At 40.1% G+C, this 14,052-nt stretch overlaps 1 protein-coding gene across 2 annotated transcripts in view; it reads left to right on the top strand.

Moving 5' to 3' along the window:
- The window catches only part of PLAG1 (PLAG1 zinc finger), a 78,235-nt gene that overhangs the window by 45,487 nt on the left and 18,696 nt on the right, over positions 1–14,052 (top strand). Inside the window, exon 4 of one of the 2 annotated variants that reach the window (XR_011148389.1) lies at positions 330–6,843. Coding sequence is in view for 1 of the 2 variants with exons in the window: in XM_069004770.1 (XP_068860871.1) it covers positions 330–1,593 (1,264 nt within the window). In the remaining variant the exon portion in view is untranslated. Of the gene's footprint in view, positions 1–329; positions 8,541–14,052 lie in introns of those variants that run through there. The other variant, XM_069004770.1, reaches the window with a different exon arrangement.

Genomic DNA, 14,052 nt, shown 5'->3' with positions numbered 1-14,052 from the left:
ATTTTCATTTGTATAAGGAATTGTCACAAGAAAAAGAGTATGGACTGAAAGTTCTTTGGCTATGGACTTTTACACGAGTACTTTCATACTTGCCCATATACCCCTGTTACAGTAGCTAAAACCCACCAAAACTAAAGTGTCAATTTAAGAGAAATGGCTCGCGTTTTGCTATATTTAAATTTGTCAAACTGTCTTTGTAGTGTCATGCTTTCAGTTAAAAGGTTCTGTTGCAAAGCAGCCCTTAGTGTAGTATTTAGCTGCCATTAAAAAATGAGCACGTGTGTTTTTTGATCAAAATAATTACTTACAGAATATATCTGTGTTTAAAGGCATATGGCTACTCATTCTCCTGAGAAAACCCACAAGTGTAATTATTGTGAGAAAATGTTTCACCGAAAAGATCACCTAAAGAATCACCTACATACACACAATCCCAACAAAGAGGCCTTTAAGTGTGAAGAATGTGGAAAGAACTACAATACCAAGCTTGGGTTCAAACGTCACCTGGCTTTGCATGCTGCAACAAGTGGTGACCTCACCTGTAAGGTATGTTTGCAGACTTTTGAAAGCACAGGAGTGCTGCTGGAGCACCTAAAAACTCATGCAGGCAAGTCATCGGGTGGAGTGAAGGAGAAAAAGCACCAGTGTGAACACTGTGATCGTCGGTTCTACACCCGAAAGGATGTCCGCAGACACATGGTAGTGCACACTGGAAGAAAGGACTTCCTCTGTCAGTACTGTGCACAGAGATTCGGGCGGAAGGATCACCTCACGCGCCACATGAAGAAAAGTCACAACCAAGAACTTTTGAAGGTCAAAACAGAGCCAATGGACCTTCTAGATCCCTTTACCTGCAACGTTTCTGTGCCTGTTAAGGATGAGCTGCTTCCAGTGATGTCTTTACCTTCCAGTGAACTGACATCAAAGCCATTTACAAACACTTTGCAATTAAATCTCTACAACACTCAGATTCAGTCCATGCAGAGTTCTGCATCTGCACACCAAATGGTTGCCACATCGTTACCATTGGGAATGCCTTGTCCAATAGATATGGAGTCTGTCCACCCTTCTCACCAGCTATCGTTGAAATATCCGCTCGGTACTACCTCATACGCAATTTCTATGCCTGAAAAGGAACAGCCATTGAAAGGGGAAATTGAAAGTTACTTAATGGAGTTGCAAAGTGGTATGCCTTCTTCATCCCAGGATTCTCAAGCATCTTCATCAAAACTAGGGCTGGATCCACAAGTAGGGCCATTAGATGATGGGTCGGGGGAAGTTTCCCTTTCCAAGGGCTCCGTTCCTATTAGTGAACCTCTAAACGCCCCATCATTGGACTTTTCTCAGCTGTTCAACTTCATACCTGTAAATGGCCCTCCCTATAATCCTTCTGTTTCAGTGGGAAACCTTGGAATGAGTTATACGCAAGAGGAGGCACATTCTTCTATGACTCAACTTCCACCACAAACCCAGGATCCACAAGATCCTAGCAATAGTATAGGTCTTGGGTCTCTGCACTCATTGTCAGCAGCTTTCACAAGCAGTCTAAGCACAACCACCACCCTACCACGATTTCATCAAGCTTTCCAATAGGATGTACAAAGCTGGCTTGTTAACTGTCTATTTGTAGAAATGCCTTAGGTGACCATTTTTAACTTAGTGCCTACTATAAGACATTATAAATTCTCTGCTTTTGTACAGTACCAATCTCATGAAGCCAGTAAGAAATTTAAATTAACTTTTTAAAAATGTTTTGAAAGTGTTTATTCTCAGCTGTGTTTACTTTGGTTTGTTGTTTTTTTTAAACAGTCTCATGGTATTGTTTTCATTTTCACTGCCAATTTACACATTTAAAATGTTCAGTAGAAAGTCATCCCAAGCAAACTGACAACATTCATCCCGTTTTTAAAACCTTTTCAACCATACCAGCTATTCCGTTTTATTGATGTCAGTGGTAGAACTGCCATTTTTACCTTTTAGTATATTTTACTATTTACAATAATCCATTTAAAGTATGTATCACAAAGATTCCTGAGATTTGGGAAAAAAAATTCTCCAGTCCGTTTCCAAGCAAATCCTCTTCCCAAATGGTGACACATCTGACCTGTTCTATAATGACAAATCTAAATTTTTTAAATAAATGTAGAATTCAGATATTTCTGAAAACTTGCGTGTGTATATGTAGAAGTCCATATATACACATGTACATATATATAGCATTTTGACTTGTATTGAAGTCATGATAAAAGTTGTTAAGAGTTTTGCCATTTTCTGGCTTAAATTTTGGTGGCCTGTTATGGAAACAGAAGAAAAAAATTTAGTTTAATTCTCTAAAATTAGGGCTGAACAGAATTTTGACAGAGAATCTCTGCTTGCCTAAATGACAAATGTTTCAAGTTGAATTTGGAACTGTGTTGTTGTGCTTTCGTGACTCTGGTATAGGGAAACAGGCAAAATTAATGGCTGATCTTGAAATATAAAAGTGTCGTAATGTAGTAATGCAGAATATTTTGTCGCAGTTTTTGTTTTAATTCTTAACTTGCTGTTTTTTCTCTTTAGTAGCATAGAAAGAGTACTGCATAGGAACCTTCCAGCAGTGTATTCACATTTGTAGGCATCAGTCTTCTCCCTGTTGCCACTGCCAAAGGGTGGATCAAGTCCAGCCAGAAAGTGTGTACCTTTTTTCAGTTCAAAACTAGTGTGCAGTCAGAAAGTGAATGTAAATTTGCAACTACCAGTTTGTTTTGTTTTGTTTTGTTTTTATTGGAGTGATCTTTTCAGTTGTGTTACATGGTGTGTTCTGTCCTCCTAAGCAACAAGTTAGATGTTAATCACACTTTCTACACCTGGGTACTTGGTTAGGGACTTTTTGCCCATTGCCAAGATTTAAAGACAGGACTCTTAGGAGTGAAGTAAAAGCATATTGCTTACACCACTTTTACCTAATGCAATATATTCTATTCCCCAACCCCTAATAACCAAAAGAGGAAAAAAAAAAACCTAAAAAAACAACCAACCCTGTGATGCATAAAAGCAAACTAGAGTTGCTGTAATTCAACAATAACATTATTTTCCTTGTCATTTTTGTACAAGGAATTAAAAAATGGAAATCAAGTACATGAGTATCTCTCAAACCATATTGAGGATTCATAGAAGGTTTTAAGTGGTTAAACTAAATATACTTCACAGAAACAAAAGTTGCTCCCATTTAAGGAGCTCATGCTCCAGATGTTTTATCAGTAGCTCCTACTGGTTTTTTTTTAATTCTAGGAGCAATATGCAGGTGTAGTTTTACTATTTTATACATATGTGTATTTAAATTTTATTACTGAAAGATAACATTTTTATAAATGTGTTTGTGTTCCAAAGGCATTAAAATAAGGATGTATTAATAAGGAAATTACCTTTTGAAATTCTGCAAACTACTCCTAGATTTTGGGTTTAGGAGCACATTATCTCAAAGTGGGCATTTAGCTCTGCTTCACGACTGCTTCCCCTGGTTTCTGTGAAACAGATTGCTCACTTGCTTACATCTTTAGTTGAATGATTTGTTCAATATTGCTTTTTTTCTCTTCACCTTCCTAAAGGAAAGAAAAACACAGGTGAACAGAGCACAAGCTGAATGCAACCGAATGTAACTCTAGTTTAAATGAGCAACCATAACGCATCTAAGAAAAATTTGGGTTTATTCTCAGTCCTTTTAATCAATCTGAGATGAAGATAAATGGACTTAATTCCTCCAGTGGGTTATGTCCCTCATGGAGCCGAGCATCCACAACTCTCCCTGCAGCAGAGGAAAGCTGTGAGTGCTTGGCATCCTGCAGCTGGCCCAGCAGTGTGGCCGGGCAGCACTGCCCTCCCTGGGTAGCCCTTGGCACACCAATTTCCAGTCTGTAGCCACTTTTTATGAGCCCCAGCTGCCGAAAGACTTCATAGAAAACAAAACCCACAGACACTTTGCCAACACCCGTTTCTTAGTGCGTAGCCAGAACCCTTACTTACTTTGTTAGTGCCTTAGCTTCCTGAAAAGGGATTGACATTTCACTCGGAGTTAGATGTACATTTCACTTGAGAAATAGAGACCTCAGACAAGATATTGAACCTCATTCAGTCAGAGTTTCAGTGGGTGGCCACACCCAGTGTGTTTGCAGCTGAACTAGGACGTAGGGTAACATGGAAGCAGACTGACCCTTTAAGCAATACCAACACCACCAGAGTGCTTTTGAGCATCACTTAGGCAGAGTCAATATTGGCCACTACTAAACCATCAGTTTTTAAACCCCGTTTTCTTGATTTCCCATGGATTCTTGGCGGGAGGGGGGAGGGCTGGCTGATCATGCACCACTCTTTGTGCAACTTCTAAACTTCTAGTAAGGTTGTTTTGTTGTTGGGTTTTTTTTTTAAATATATATATTTTTGTGTACTTGTTGCTTGTGCTTTATTTAGTAGTAAATTGTGGAATAGAGTGATTTATTGTTAATTTGGCAGTAGCGGTTTTTAAAAACCATATACTGACTGAAACATGAGCCAGAGCTGATTGCTTTATTAAGCTAATAATGAATGTTAAGAGTACATATTTTCAGGATCATTTGCCTAGTGAGCTAAACTTGTATTATAGGCCAATATTTTTTAAAATAAAGCTTGGTCAACCTCTATGTTACACATATTACAAGATATAGCACTTTCAAAAAGAAAACCTAAACCTTTTAAGAAAATTTCTTACAGGTTATGCTTTTTATTATAAAACCTTTTATTATAATTTGTTTCAAGTGCCATTAGATTACATATATGTAGGCCTTTGGTATAATGCTTTGTGTACAAAATGGTAGACATTGTAATTTTAAACAGGTACATTTTTACAGTGTTTTCTTATCAATTTGCTATATTGCACAGAACCAGTGTGTCTTTCTTAAGGGTTTTACAATGGTTTTTACTAGGTTTACATGTTTCAAACTACACTGTCTTCTACTGCCATTTTGAATACCAGTCAAAAACAATTAGGAGTTTGTCCTTACCGTTTGCAAACTGTGTCCTCTGGAGTTCTTGATGGTAAACTTTGTCAAAAATATTTAACATGCAGTATTTGATACAGAATTTTTTTATCATATCCTATCATCGCTATGCTGCTGTCTGAAGTTAACTTAGGGCCTGATCCTGCATCTGTAAATGTTGAGGGGATCCTGCATCCTTTGTTATGTCTGTCTCATACACTGGTTTAGCAGCTTCTCCTGTATTCTTCTCAGTCTATAGATAAGCCTCTGAAATATATGTACTTATCTGGTATGTAGTAAACCATTATAGGCTTAGCTGCCCGTCCTGCTTCCCCCCAGTGTACAGTTTAAACCACAGCTTACTTAGCATCATGCTCAACTTACAAGTAATGCCACAGTAGTTCAAAATGTGTTTGGGTAGTCCCAAAGCTTTTATGCAATAAGGGTGTCTTACTTTTGTTGGAAGGCAGTGTCTTTTGATAACAGTTATCTAGCCCTGGAAGTGACACAGAACTATTGCTAATCATATGTAAACACTTTTCAGTATAAGCTTCAGTGGTACAGTTGAACCAGAGTGAATGTTTATCTCCTCAGAAACACTCCTGCAATATTGTTATATTGGATCATGCTGCTAATGTAACTTGGGATACAACTCCTCTCATGGTGCTACAAACCTCCCTGTCTCATTCAGATGTATTTTTACCCATAGAAAAAAAAGGACTATACTAGACCTATAGTTGTATGATATATTTTTATACTGTGACTTAATTTGTCATTAATGAACTTTGTGCAACACCACAATGTATTCATATGCACTTGCAAAAGTAATATTTTGGACATGCAAATTTAAACGCTGACAAGCCCAGCTCACAAAAATAGGTGACTGCTAGTTAATGTTAAATGTGGGCTTTTTATATGGTGTGGAGTGAAGAACATACTATATGTTACTAAAAGCCTTAGAAAAAAACTGGGTAGAGTATATTGGGGAACGATGACACACCCAAACCTGACTTGGATTGCTGAAATTATATTTTTAGCTAGTGGAAAAATTGTTTGGACTTGTATGCTAAAATGTTTTTAATGATAAAAGTTTTGAGTCAAAAAAAGTAGAGAAAAAAAAATAATGAACACAGAAAACCCTGCATTCCAGACTGAATTTGTATATGTTTCTTGCATTTAAAATTTGCTATCCTGTGATATGGGAAATTGAGTTGCTTATCATGTATATGTACTTTAAAATGTATTCACAAACTACTGTTGTATTTGTATAAAATATAGACAAAAAGATTGCATATATATTTTTGTGTATAAGCTCTGTAAAATAGCAATCACATTATGAAGCTGCAGCAGAACTTCATTTTAAACATTCACATCCAAAGAAACAGACTATTTATTATCCACATACCCTGATTATAAAATATACCTTGCTGCTATTAAACAATAGTGCTGCAGCTTCTTGTGGCCTACAGTGTTATGTTTGCTGTACAAAAATATGTGAACTCCACAAAATATATCAATAAAATTACAGAATGGTTTTAGTTAATGAATAACTTATGCCTGGCATTTCAATAGATGATCTTGATCTGCATGTTTGGGATTGCAATAAGTAATTGCAGAGTACATCCAGTTTTGCTGGGTGTAGTTTGCAAAGGTGTAATTGTCTTTCTAATTTATGACTCGTAAAATGTCAGTTTTTCAGAAAATCTTAAGGCATAAATATCTGCGTTTCATGATTTCATCAAGGAACAAATGGGATGATGCTACTGTGTCTTTGGCAAGACAGATCTGAACTGAAAGAAGCAATTGAGTTTGCCACCAAATTGCACTTTGAAATGCTGTGAGTCACTGGAAGGTGAGTATGGGGTATCCATAGTGGGACCATTCCTTTGGGAGACATAGGTGAGTGATTCTCCATCATTTCAGATTAATGCAAGTCTCGTACATCAATGGTTATAGTTTGCAGGACAAACTTTAAGGGCATGGCATGTGCTAGACACAGGATATGGGTTGTCTCTCTGCAGTATTTCCAGAGGAAACTCAGTTGCTTTGATCCCATAGATGTCCGTGTGCCCATGGCACTGGTTTCTGGAGAAGCCAGACTCTAATGCTTGGGGAAGAGTTGCCGAGCAGCCAGACGAGCAGCCTGCACACGACTGCACAAAGTTACCTCTCTGCTCATTCCACACAGTTGTTCCCTTGCATAGACTGTTTGCCAGGAAAGTAAAAGACTAGCATTTCACATTTCATTGCTTTTTGGAACATATTTTGTTAACATCTTTAGCACTGTCTGTGTTTCCCTGCTTTTGAGTTCCTCTCTTTTCTAAGTTTTGGGTTTTTAGGTTCCTTGCTGTAACCCAGCTGGAGAGAAATGATTGTTAGACAGAGTTGTTGGCTTTCACCTTCTCAGCATGCAGACATCTTTGCTTTTCTTGTGATCCGTACCCCTTTCCTCTGAGCTGACTTATCACTTCTGTGCCACAGGTTTCTAACTTGTTTGAGAGGGTTGGCCTTGTTATATTGAGAGTCAAAAGCTCAACAGATGCTCTACGATACAAAATACCCTGCAAAACGATTTATAACCACCCACAAACACATACCCCCCACCCCCTCAAGAGAAAACCACCCATTCATTGTGTTGCTGTCCTAGTTGGTCTCACCCACCATTCCTGATTTAATGTGTCCTCCTTCCAAGCAGATACCCTCTCAAAATTCCATCAGTCTCTGCAATAATTGGAATGTGATTGCACAGATGACATCTGTGTTTTATCCAGAGATCTCTTGGTGCATTCCCTCCAGAGTTTCCTTGTTAAATTCAGAGCCACGGCATCTTCCTTCCTCTCTCTCCTGTAACCTCCTCTTTCCAAAACTTGCATAAGAAAGTGCAGAAAATGGTTCTGTAGTATCCTCTCTACCTGGTCTCACTGTCTTCCAGGAGTGGAAGAGGAAGGCTGTTCTGGTTTTCCCCTTCACTCTGCCTTGCTCTTTACACCTTCTTTTCCTTTCCACATACAAGCATGCCCTAGGATGAAAAATGTTTTTTGACAGAGAAATCCAGAACTGCCGAGCTACTGCTGGCTGAGCAAGAACTGAGCAGCTACATGCTGTTGGCTTCCCTGCTTAGCAAATCAAAACATTGTATTAAATCAGATAGAAATTAAGTTTTCCAAGGTGGCAGCTGCTGTAGTTGGCACAGCAAGGATTGGCGATCACGAACAGGCAGCAAGTGGGACAGCAAGATAAACTCTGCTACAAAATTTAGTCTGTACTTAATAGTTTGAGAAGTATATTGGAAGATTAACTGGTGCTTATCAGTGTGAGCTGGGGCCTTTAGCAAATAAACAGCAACACTGTATTTCTGTTTTGAACAACACTGGAGATAATGGTGTTGAAAATGACAGACCTCAGCCCTAGTGTGAAGTTTTAAGTTCCTGCTCATGTGCTAAATCCCAGGTAATTCAGTATGAACTTTCTCTACTCCTAATAAAGGTGTAACAGCTTGCCTGGTATTTTTATTTTTCTATAATTTTATTAATTAATTTATTTATTGTAATGGTCTGCATGTCCTCAAGAAATGAACATTTTCAGAGAAATAAGTATTTGTAAAAAATACAACAATGCTGTTCTTCATTGTCATTGTCATCACTCAGCCTTGTCTCTTTTGGGGATATTTGTATCACAAGATCACCAGCTACAAAGCTAGTTTGCCTCAGAGGAGACTGAAGAGACATCAGCTGTCAGCTGAGCACTCTGAAAAGAGGCATATGGTAATGTCTGCTGTGGCTGAGCTGGAAATAATTTGAATTGATCTCTTGATAGTTTACCCGTGGGGCTGATTCTCACTGTTGGCTGAACTGCCATGTACAAAGAATGGTTTAGTGTCATTTTCATATAAGTCAGTTCTCTGTTTGATGTGTGTTAAATAGTGCAGAGAACCTGAATAGTCAGAGTTTCTAAAAATCACTATATTGCTTAAACTCTGGTGAATGTATGTGTGCACGTGTATGTATGTATGTATGCATGGGAAAGTAATCTAAACTGGAAAAGTTGATAGTTTGGGGTTTTTCTTCATTTTGGTTTCCTCCAAAATGTTAAAGTCTAAAGTGTTTGTGTTTTGCAAGTCCAAAGTGAATCATATTGTTTGTTAAGGTATTCCTTAGTTAACACAGCATGTGGTTTCCCGGGCAAGCTGGAAGAGCTTCTTCCAATTACTTGATTAATCTATGAGAGACAGCCGTTTATCTGAAGGGTGCACAGACTCCAGCAAGGAAGGTGTTTGTCAGCTGGCCTTGTGTACTCCTAGATACAATTTCAGCAGAAAAGTTCTATAGGCTGTGCCTCTGAAATTCGGCTCAACTCTGGCTTACTGGCTTTTGTGGTAAATTGTTACACACGTGGTCATGGGTAAATCCTTAAAGTTCCTTCACAAATACTTATACTGCAAATAAAAATAAAATACAGGCTTTGTATGGTTTAGGGGCATGCCATAAGTGAGCAACATCTGAGCTGTAACATAAGACTATCAGATATCAAACATTCATGACAAATAAACACAGACTAAATTCCCAAACTTTCTGAAGTCTACCCTCACCTGAAAATTGTCTCCTTTTATTTTGTCAGTGTTTGGCTCCTTACGCCAATAAGGTATTACAGGGTTGCCCCATGGTTTATATGCTGTGTTCAGCTTAGGCTAAATTCAGAAGTATTTTTACAAGAAGTTTCTGCTTACTCACTGAAAGCCTTGCAACAATGTACTTTAACTGTATGGCCCATTTTAATGTCAGGCTTAAAACCCTTTAACTTAAGGCAACCCCTGAGAATTTGCAGTGCCCCACCAGAGTACCCAGGCCATCATTTTAGAGCCACCAAATTCAGCTGATTCTCTTGCCTCTTCCCCTCTGTAACTCTCCAAAGAGATGGTGTCTGCAGGAAGCCACCACATTTGCTATGGCAGGGTATTTAATATACACCACAGAGCTGGGCAAGATCTGTGTTAATGGGATTGTGCAAGCTGCTGGGAGAGACTCATCCCTTTGCATCAGTCTAGGCATCAGCATTAAATCCATGTACCTGGAAAAGCAGCAGCCCCCCAGCACTAGACTTAGCACTCATATTACCCCCTGGATTCTTTGCTGTATGTGATTAGTTTTTCTCATTAAGCATTGAAACTGTTTTCTAGTCCTTAAGCTACAAGTCTTAAATTCCACCACTATATTTGGCATCTCCCCATGACCCAGCAAAGTCAGCTTTGCTCCAGGGGCAAGACTGCAAAACCAGTTTTGGACAATTTGGCTGAAAATACTGCATAAGATACCTGCTGTGTTACAGCACCCCACCTGCTGGGATAAGTATCCACCTTTGAATGGCCAGAAAATACTGCTGTGGGCGAGAGCCTGTATTTTACATTTCATTGTCTTTATCCTTAAGTTTGGATTCTTCTAGCTTGTCACAAGGTGCTCTTTTGAAAGGGTGGTATTAATCTACAGCAGCAGGTCTCAGATTGTTATCCCTAGTCCACCTTGGTCACTGAGACCCCTGTAAGTTAGCTGTGAAACCTCACCTGCCTTTCCAGTGTCTCCAGTTAAAACCTCAGTGTGTTCAGGTAAGGCGAGCCTTTGCTTCATGCTCTCGAACACATGGAGTAACCTTACTGTGAAGGAAAAAAAGCGTCAAACAGCTGTTTGGCAATGTGTGTTTGAAACTTGATCTCATTATTTATAAACTAGGGTTTAACCTTTTAAAATGTTTATTATTATTATGTCTCAGCAGTAAAACAGCATCACAGTTCTTGCAGATGTATTTTTTCCCTTGCATTTGGGTTTACCTTTCACTGCTTTAATGAGAACTTGCTGTATTTGTGGTTCCGAGGTGTCATTTTTCTCACCAAAACAGCCAAACTCTGAAACATGAACTGGATTCTTTGCTGGCTTGTGCTTGTAGTAAAAAAAAAAAAAAAAAAAAAAAAGTGCTTGATCAGTGGCCTATCTTCGGAGCAAGCCTCTGTAGGGACTGGCTCCAGACAATGCTATCACTGTGCAATTGATCATATCAGAATTCCTTTCAGGCCACTCTGAATATCTTTTGAGGTCTATGAGGTGTGACTGGAAGCAACACTTGGACTATGAAATGCTGTGCATGAGGAGAATGTAGGTTCATCATCAAATCCTAAACTGAGATCAGAGGGACTAACACTAAAAGGAGAAAAAGGAAAACTTTTGATTTCAAACGGAGAAGAAAACCTCTCAGAAGTCACTAAGCCACAGGCTAAGGAACTGTCTTGCTTTGAGTAGGACGGTAATTTAAGTACTGAAGAGCTACATTTGGCTCCTTTAGCAAAGTTACAAAGTAACCTACTAGAAACACAATGCTACCTCTGTATTGTAAGGCAGTTCTTAGAAGCCTCTGGACAGCCAAGCCTTCAAGGGATTGTTACATGGCACAGCCACCAAATGTACAAAGAAATAAAGTAATGACTGAGGGGAAGTATATAACTATACACTCCTAAACTCTCTGAAGTCAGTTCCAAATCCCCAGGCCTGTCCTTCTCCTGTTTTAGACAAAACTGGCTATTAACCATAAGAATGATGCACCTTGATGAAAACAAAGCTGGTGTTTGGTATGTGTCCTGTGTTGTGCTGGGTTACATCCATACCAGCCCTTTAAGGCTCTTGGTATCGGGGCTGACTTCTCCAGTCCAATGACCAAACAAACAGCAGTAGTAACTAACAACAGTGGCAAACAAAGTGTTTCTGTATTCCTGATATGCACGTGAAATATGAATGGGGGAAGCAAGCGAGATTCTGTATTCCTTCTCATCCAGAAGCGCAATTAGGTTGGGCAGCTGGTGCAGCATTGGATGCACAGGTATGTTTTACTTGCAGAAATACAACACACAAGCTTGGAATAAACCCATTGCTGCTTGCAGTTTATTGTAGCTGTGACATATTGCAGCCCACGGGACACAGACTGTGCTTCCCTCCTGTCACTGTCCCAAGTTCCTATTGCATTCTGTGCTGATGACTTCTGGCTCCTACAGCTTCCTTTTTTTCCCTCATGGAAAAGGCAGTGCAATGGGAACAGTGTGGTTGGAGGCTGCTGAGGGTTGCTCTGGGGAATGGTGGCTGGGAGGGAAGGGGCAGCTTGTCCCCAGCAGCCCTGCTCCCCTCTGCAGGTGTCTCACCAGGGACCTACCCCAGCCTGCGATAATGCCAGAGCTAAACAGGGCTGTGAAACTTAGCAAGGATGTCCTACAGCGATTGTGGCTGCTGGGAAGTCACTGGGCCAAATCACCAATGGAATACAGGAAAATAATACTTATTAAGAGTAAAAGCCTGCTTGAATTTAAATCTGATTTAATCTTGTTCACTTTGAAAGACTCTGGGCGTTCTTTTGCTTTGGTCTTCAGCAGTAAGCTTGAGGCAGAACAGTAAGCTACATTGAGGCACTTTACATCCCAAAGAATGCCCCTCTTCCTGTTCAGAAATTTCAGTGTATTCCCCAAGAACAATATAACAATGTCTACCATGGCAGGGCAAAAGAGAAAGGTTTCTGACAGAAAAGGGCAACAAGAAAATTACCTGAAAAGGTAACAAAAGGACAACTGACAGAAATGGACATGGAGTTTGGAAATAATAATATGGAAGGTCTGATATATCCTTTTGAATGCGACTTCAATCAAAGAAATTTGGAAGCAGCTGTAATCCTGTTTCATGAGCATAGATTTTGCTGCTGTTTATAGCATTCACAAACATCAGATGTGCTGCTATAGTTGTCAGCTTAACAGGGCTGCTCTCTTCATCCACACATCTTTCTACCTATGCCTCTCCACACCCAGCTTTGCCTTTGAACTTCACTGCCACCCTAACCTGGTGAAAATAGGCTTGGAGAATTCAGAGCAGAAATGTCTTTCTGGTGCTTTTTTATATGCTGTATGGCACAGAAGCCCACTGAAGAATTGGAGCCCTAAATAGCTCTTAGAAAACAGGCATAAAGATCTTTTTGCTCTCCCATGTAGCTTCTTCCACTTTCTGCAGCTTTTCATTTCCATCACAACTCACCTGCCTAGAAGACGTTCTCTGCAAAGATTGGAAATGAAGACTTCTACGTACAAGCATAAAATCGTAGTGCTGCTCAAGAAAGTAAAGTAAATACCTGCTGTCTCCATTGCTTATTTCACTGCGTATTTAAAACTACACTAAAGACCTTCTGGTCCTCCCCCCACCCCCAGAACATCCCTGTGTAACTGATGGTGAGCCGAAGCAGGGGTAGCAATAGGATATTACTCGGCTGGCTCGTGCTGTACAACGGAGAGCTCACAGGGCGCGGCAGCACCTTGCGGGGTCCAGGGCCTCTGCACTGCCAGAGTCCCTTCTGGGAGGGGCCCGGAAAGAGGAGCCTTGTGTTGCCAGGCAGTCCCATCTGCAGGAACTGTCCCACCCACGGCCACTGCGAGGTCTCCTGGCATCCCTTAGCCTTTGTGCCCTCACTTGTTAACAGCTCCTATGAGCACCTATTTATCGACGTCTTCCCCAACATGTCTGTTTCACACTGCCAGGTCAGAACCCAAATTCTCCATTCTCATTCATCTGTGGTCCAAGTTTGCTTCCCTGTGAATTGCTGTGGCAAATTTCTCCTGCTAAATCTCAGTTCTGGGGAAGATCTCCATCACTGATTCACTACAGAGTGATGTCTTTGAGACCCTCTGGTCGAGCTGATCTAGAGTTCAAGGAGGGTCAGAAGATGACTTTGGGACATCAGGTTTGTGTGTTAAGGTGAACAACTGAACACATCTCAAAGTGGAGAACACTCCAGTTCTGTTTGCACAGGGTCTGGGTACCCTTGAAACCCCACCTCAGTGGCCTGTGCTGCATTTTACTCATCCAGAGAATAAATTTAAAAAAAAAACAAACAAAAAAAAAAAAAAACACCAAAAATGAAAACACCGGGAAAACTCTGCAGGAACTGTCTGCAGAGCTGGTGCTGCCCAGAGGTAAACTCTGCAGAAAGAGGCACCATCAGTCTGAAGTGCCATGGCAGAATCTGTACTGAAAAATCTGACATCCAG

This window comes from Aphelocoma coerulescens, chromosome 2 (genome assembly GCF_041296385.1).
Source record: "Aphelocoma coerulescens isolate FSJ_1873_10779 chromosome 2, UR_Acoe_1.0, whole genome shotgun sequence".
NCBI lineage: Eukaryota > Metazoa > Chordata > Aves > Passeriformes > Corvidae > Aphelocoma > Aphelocoma coerulescens.
This window is presented reverse-complemented; position numbering and strand designations above follow the sequence as displayed.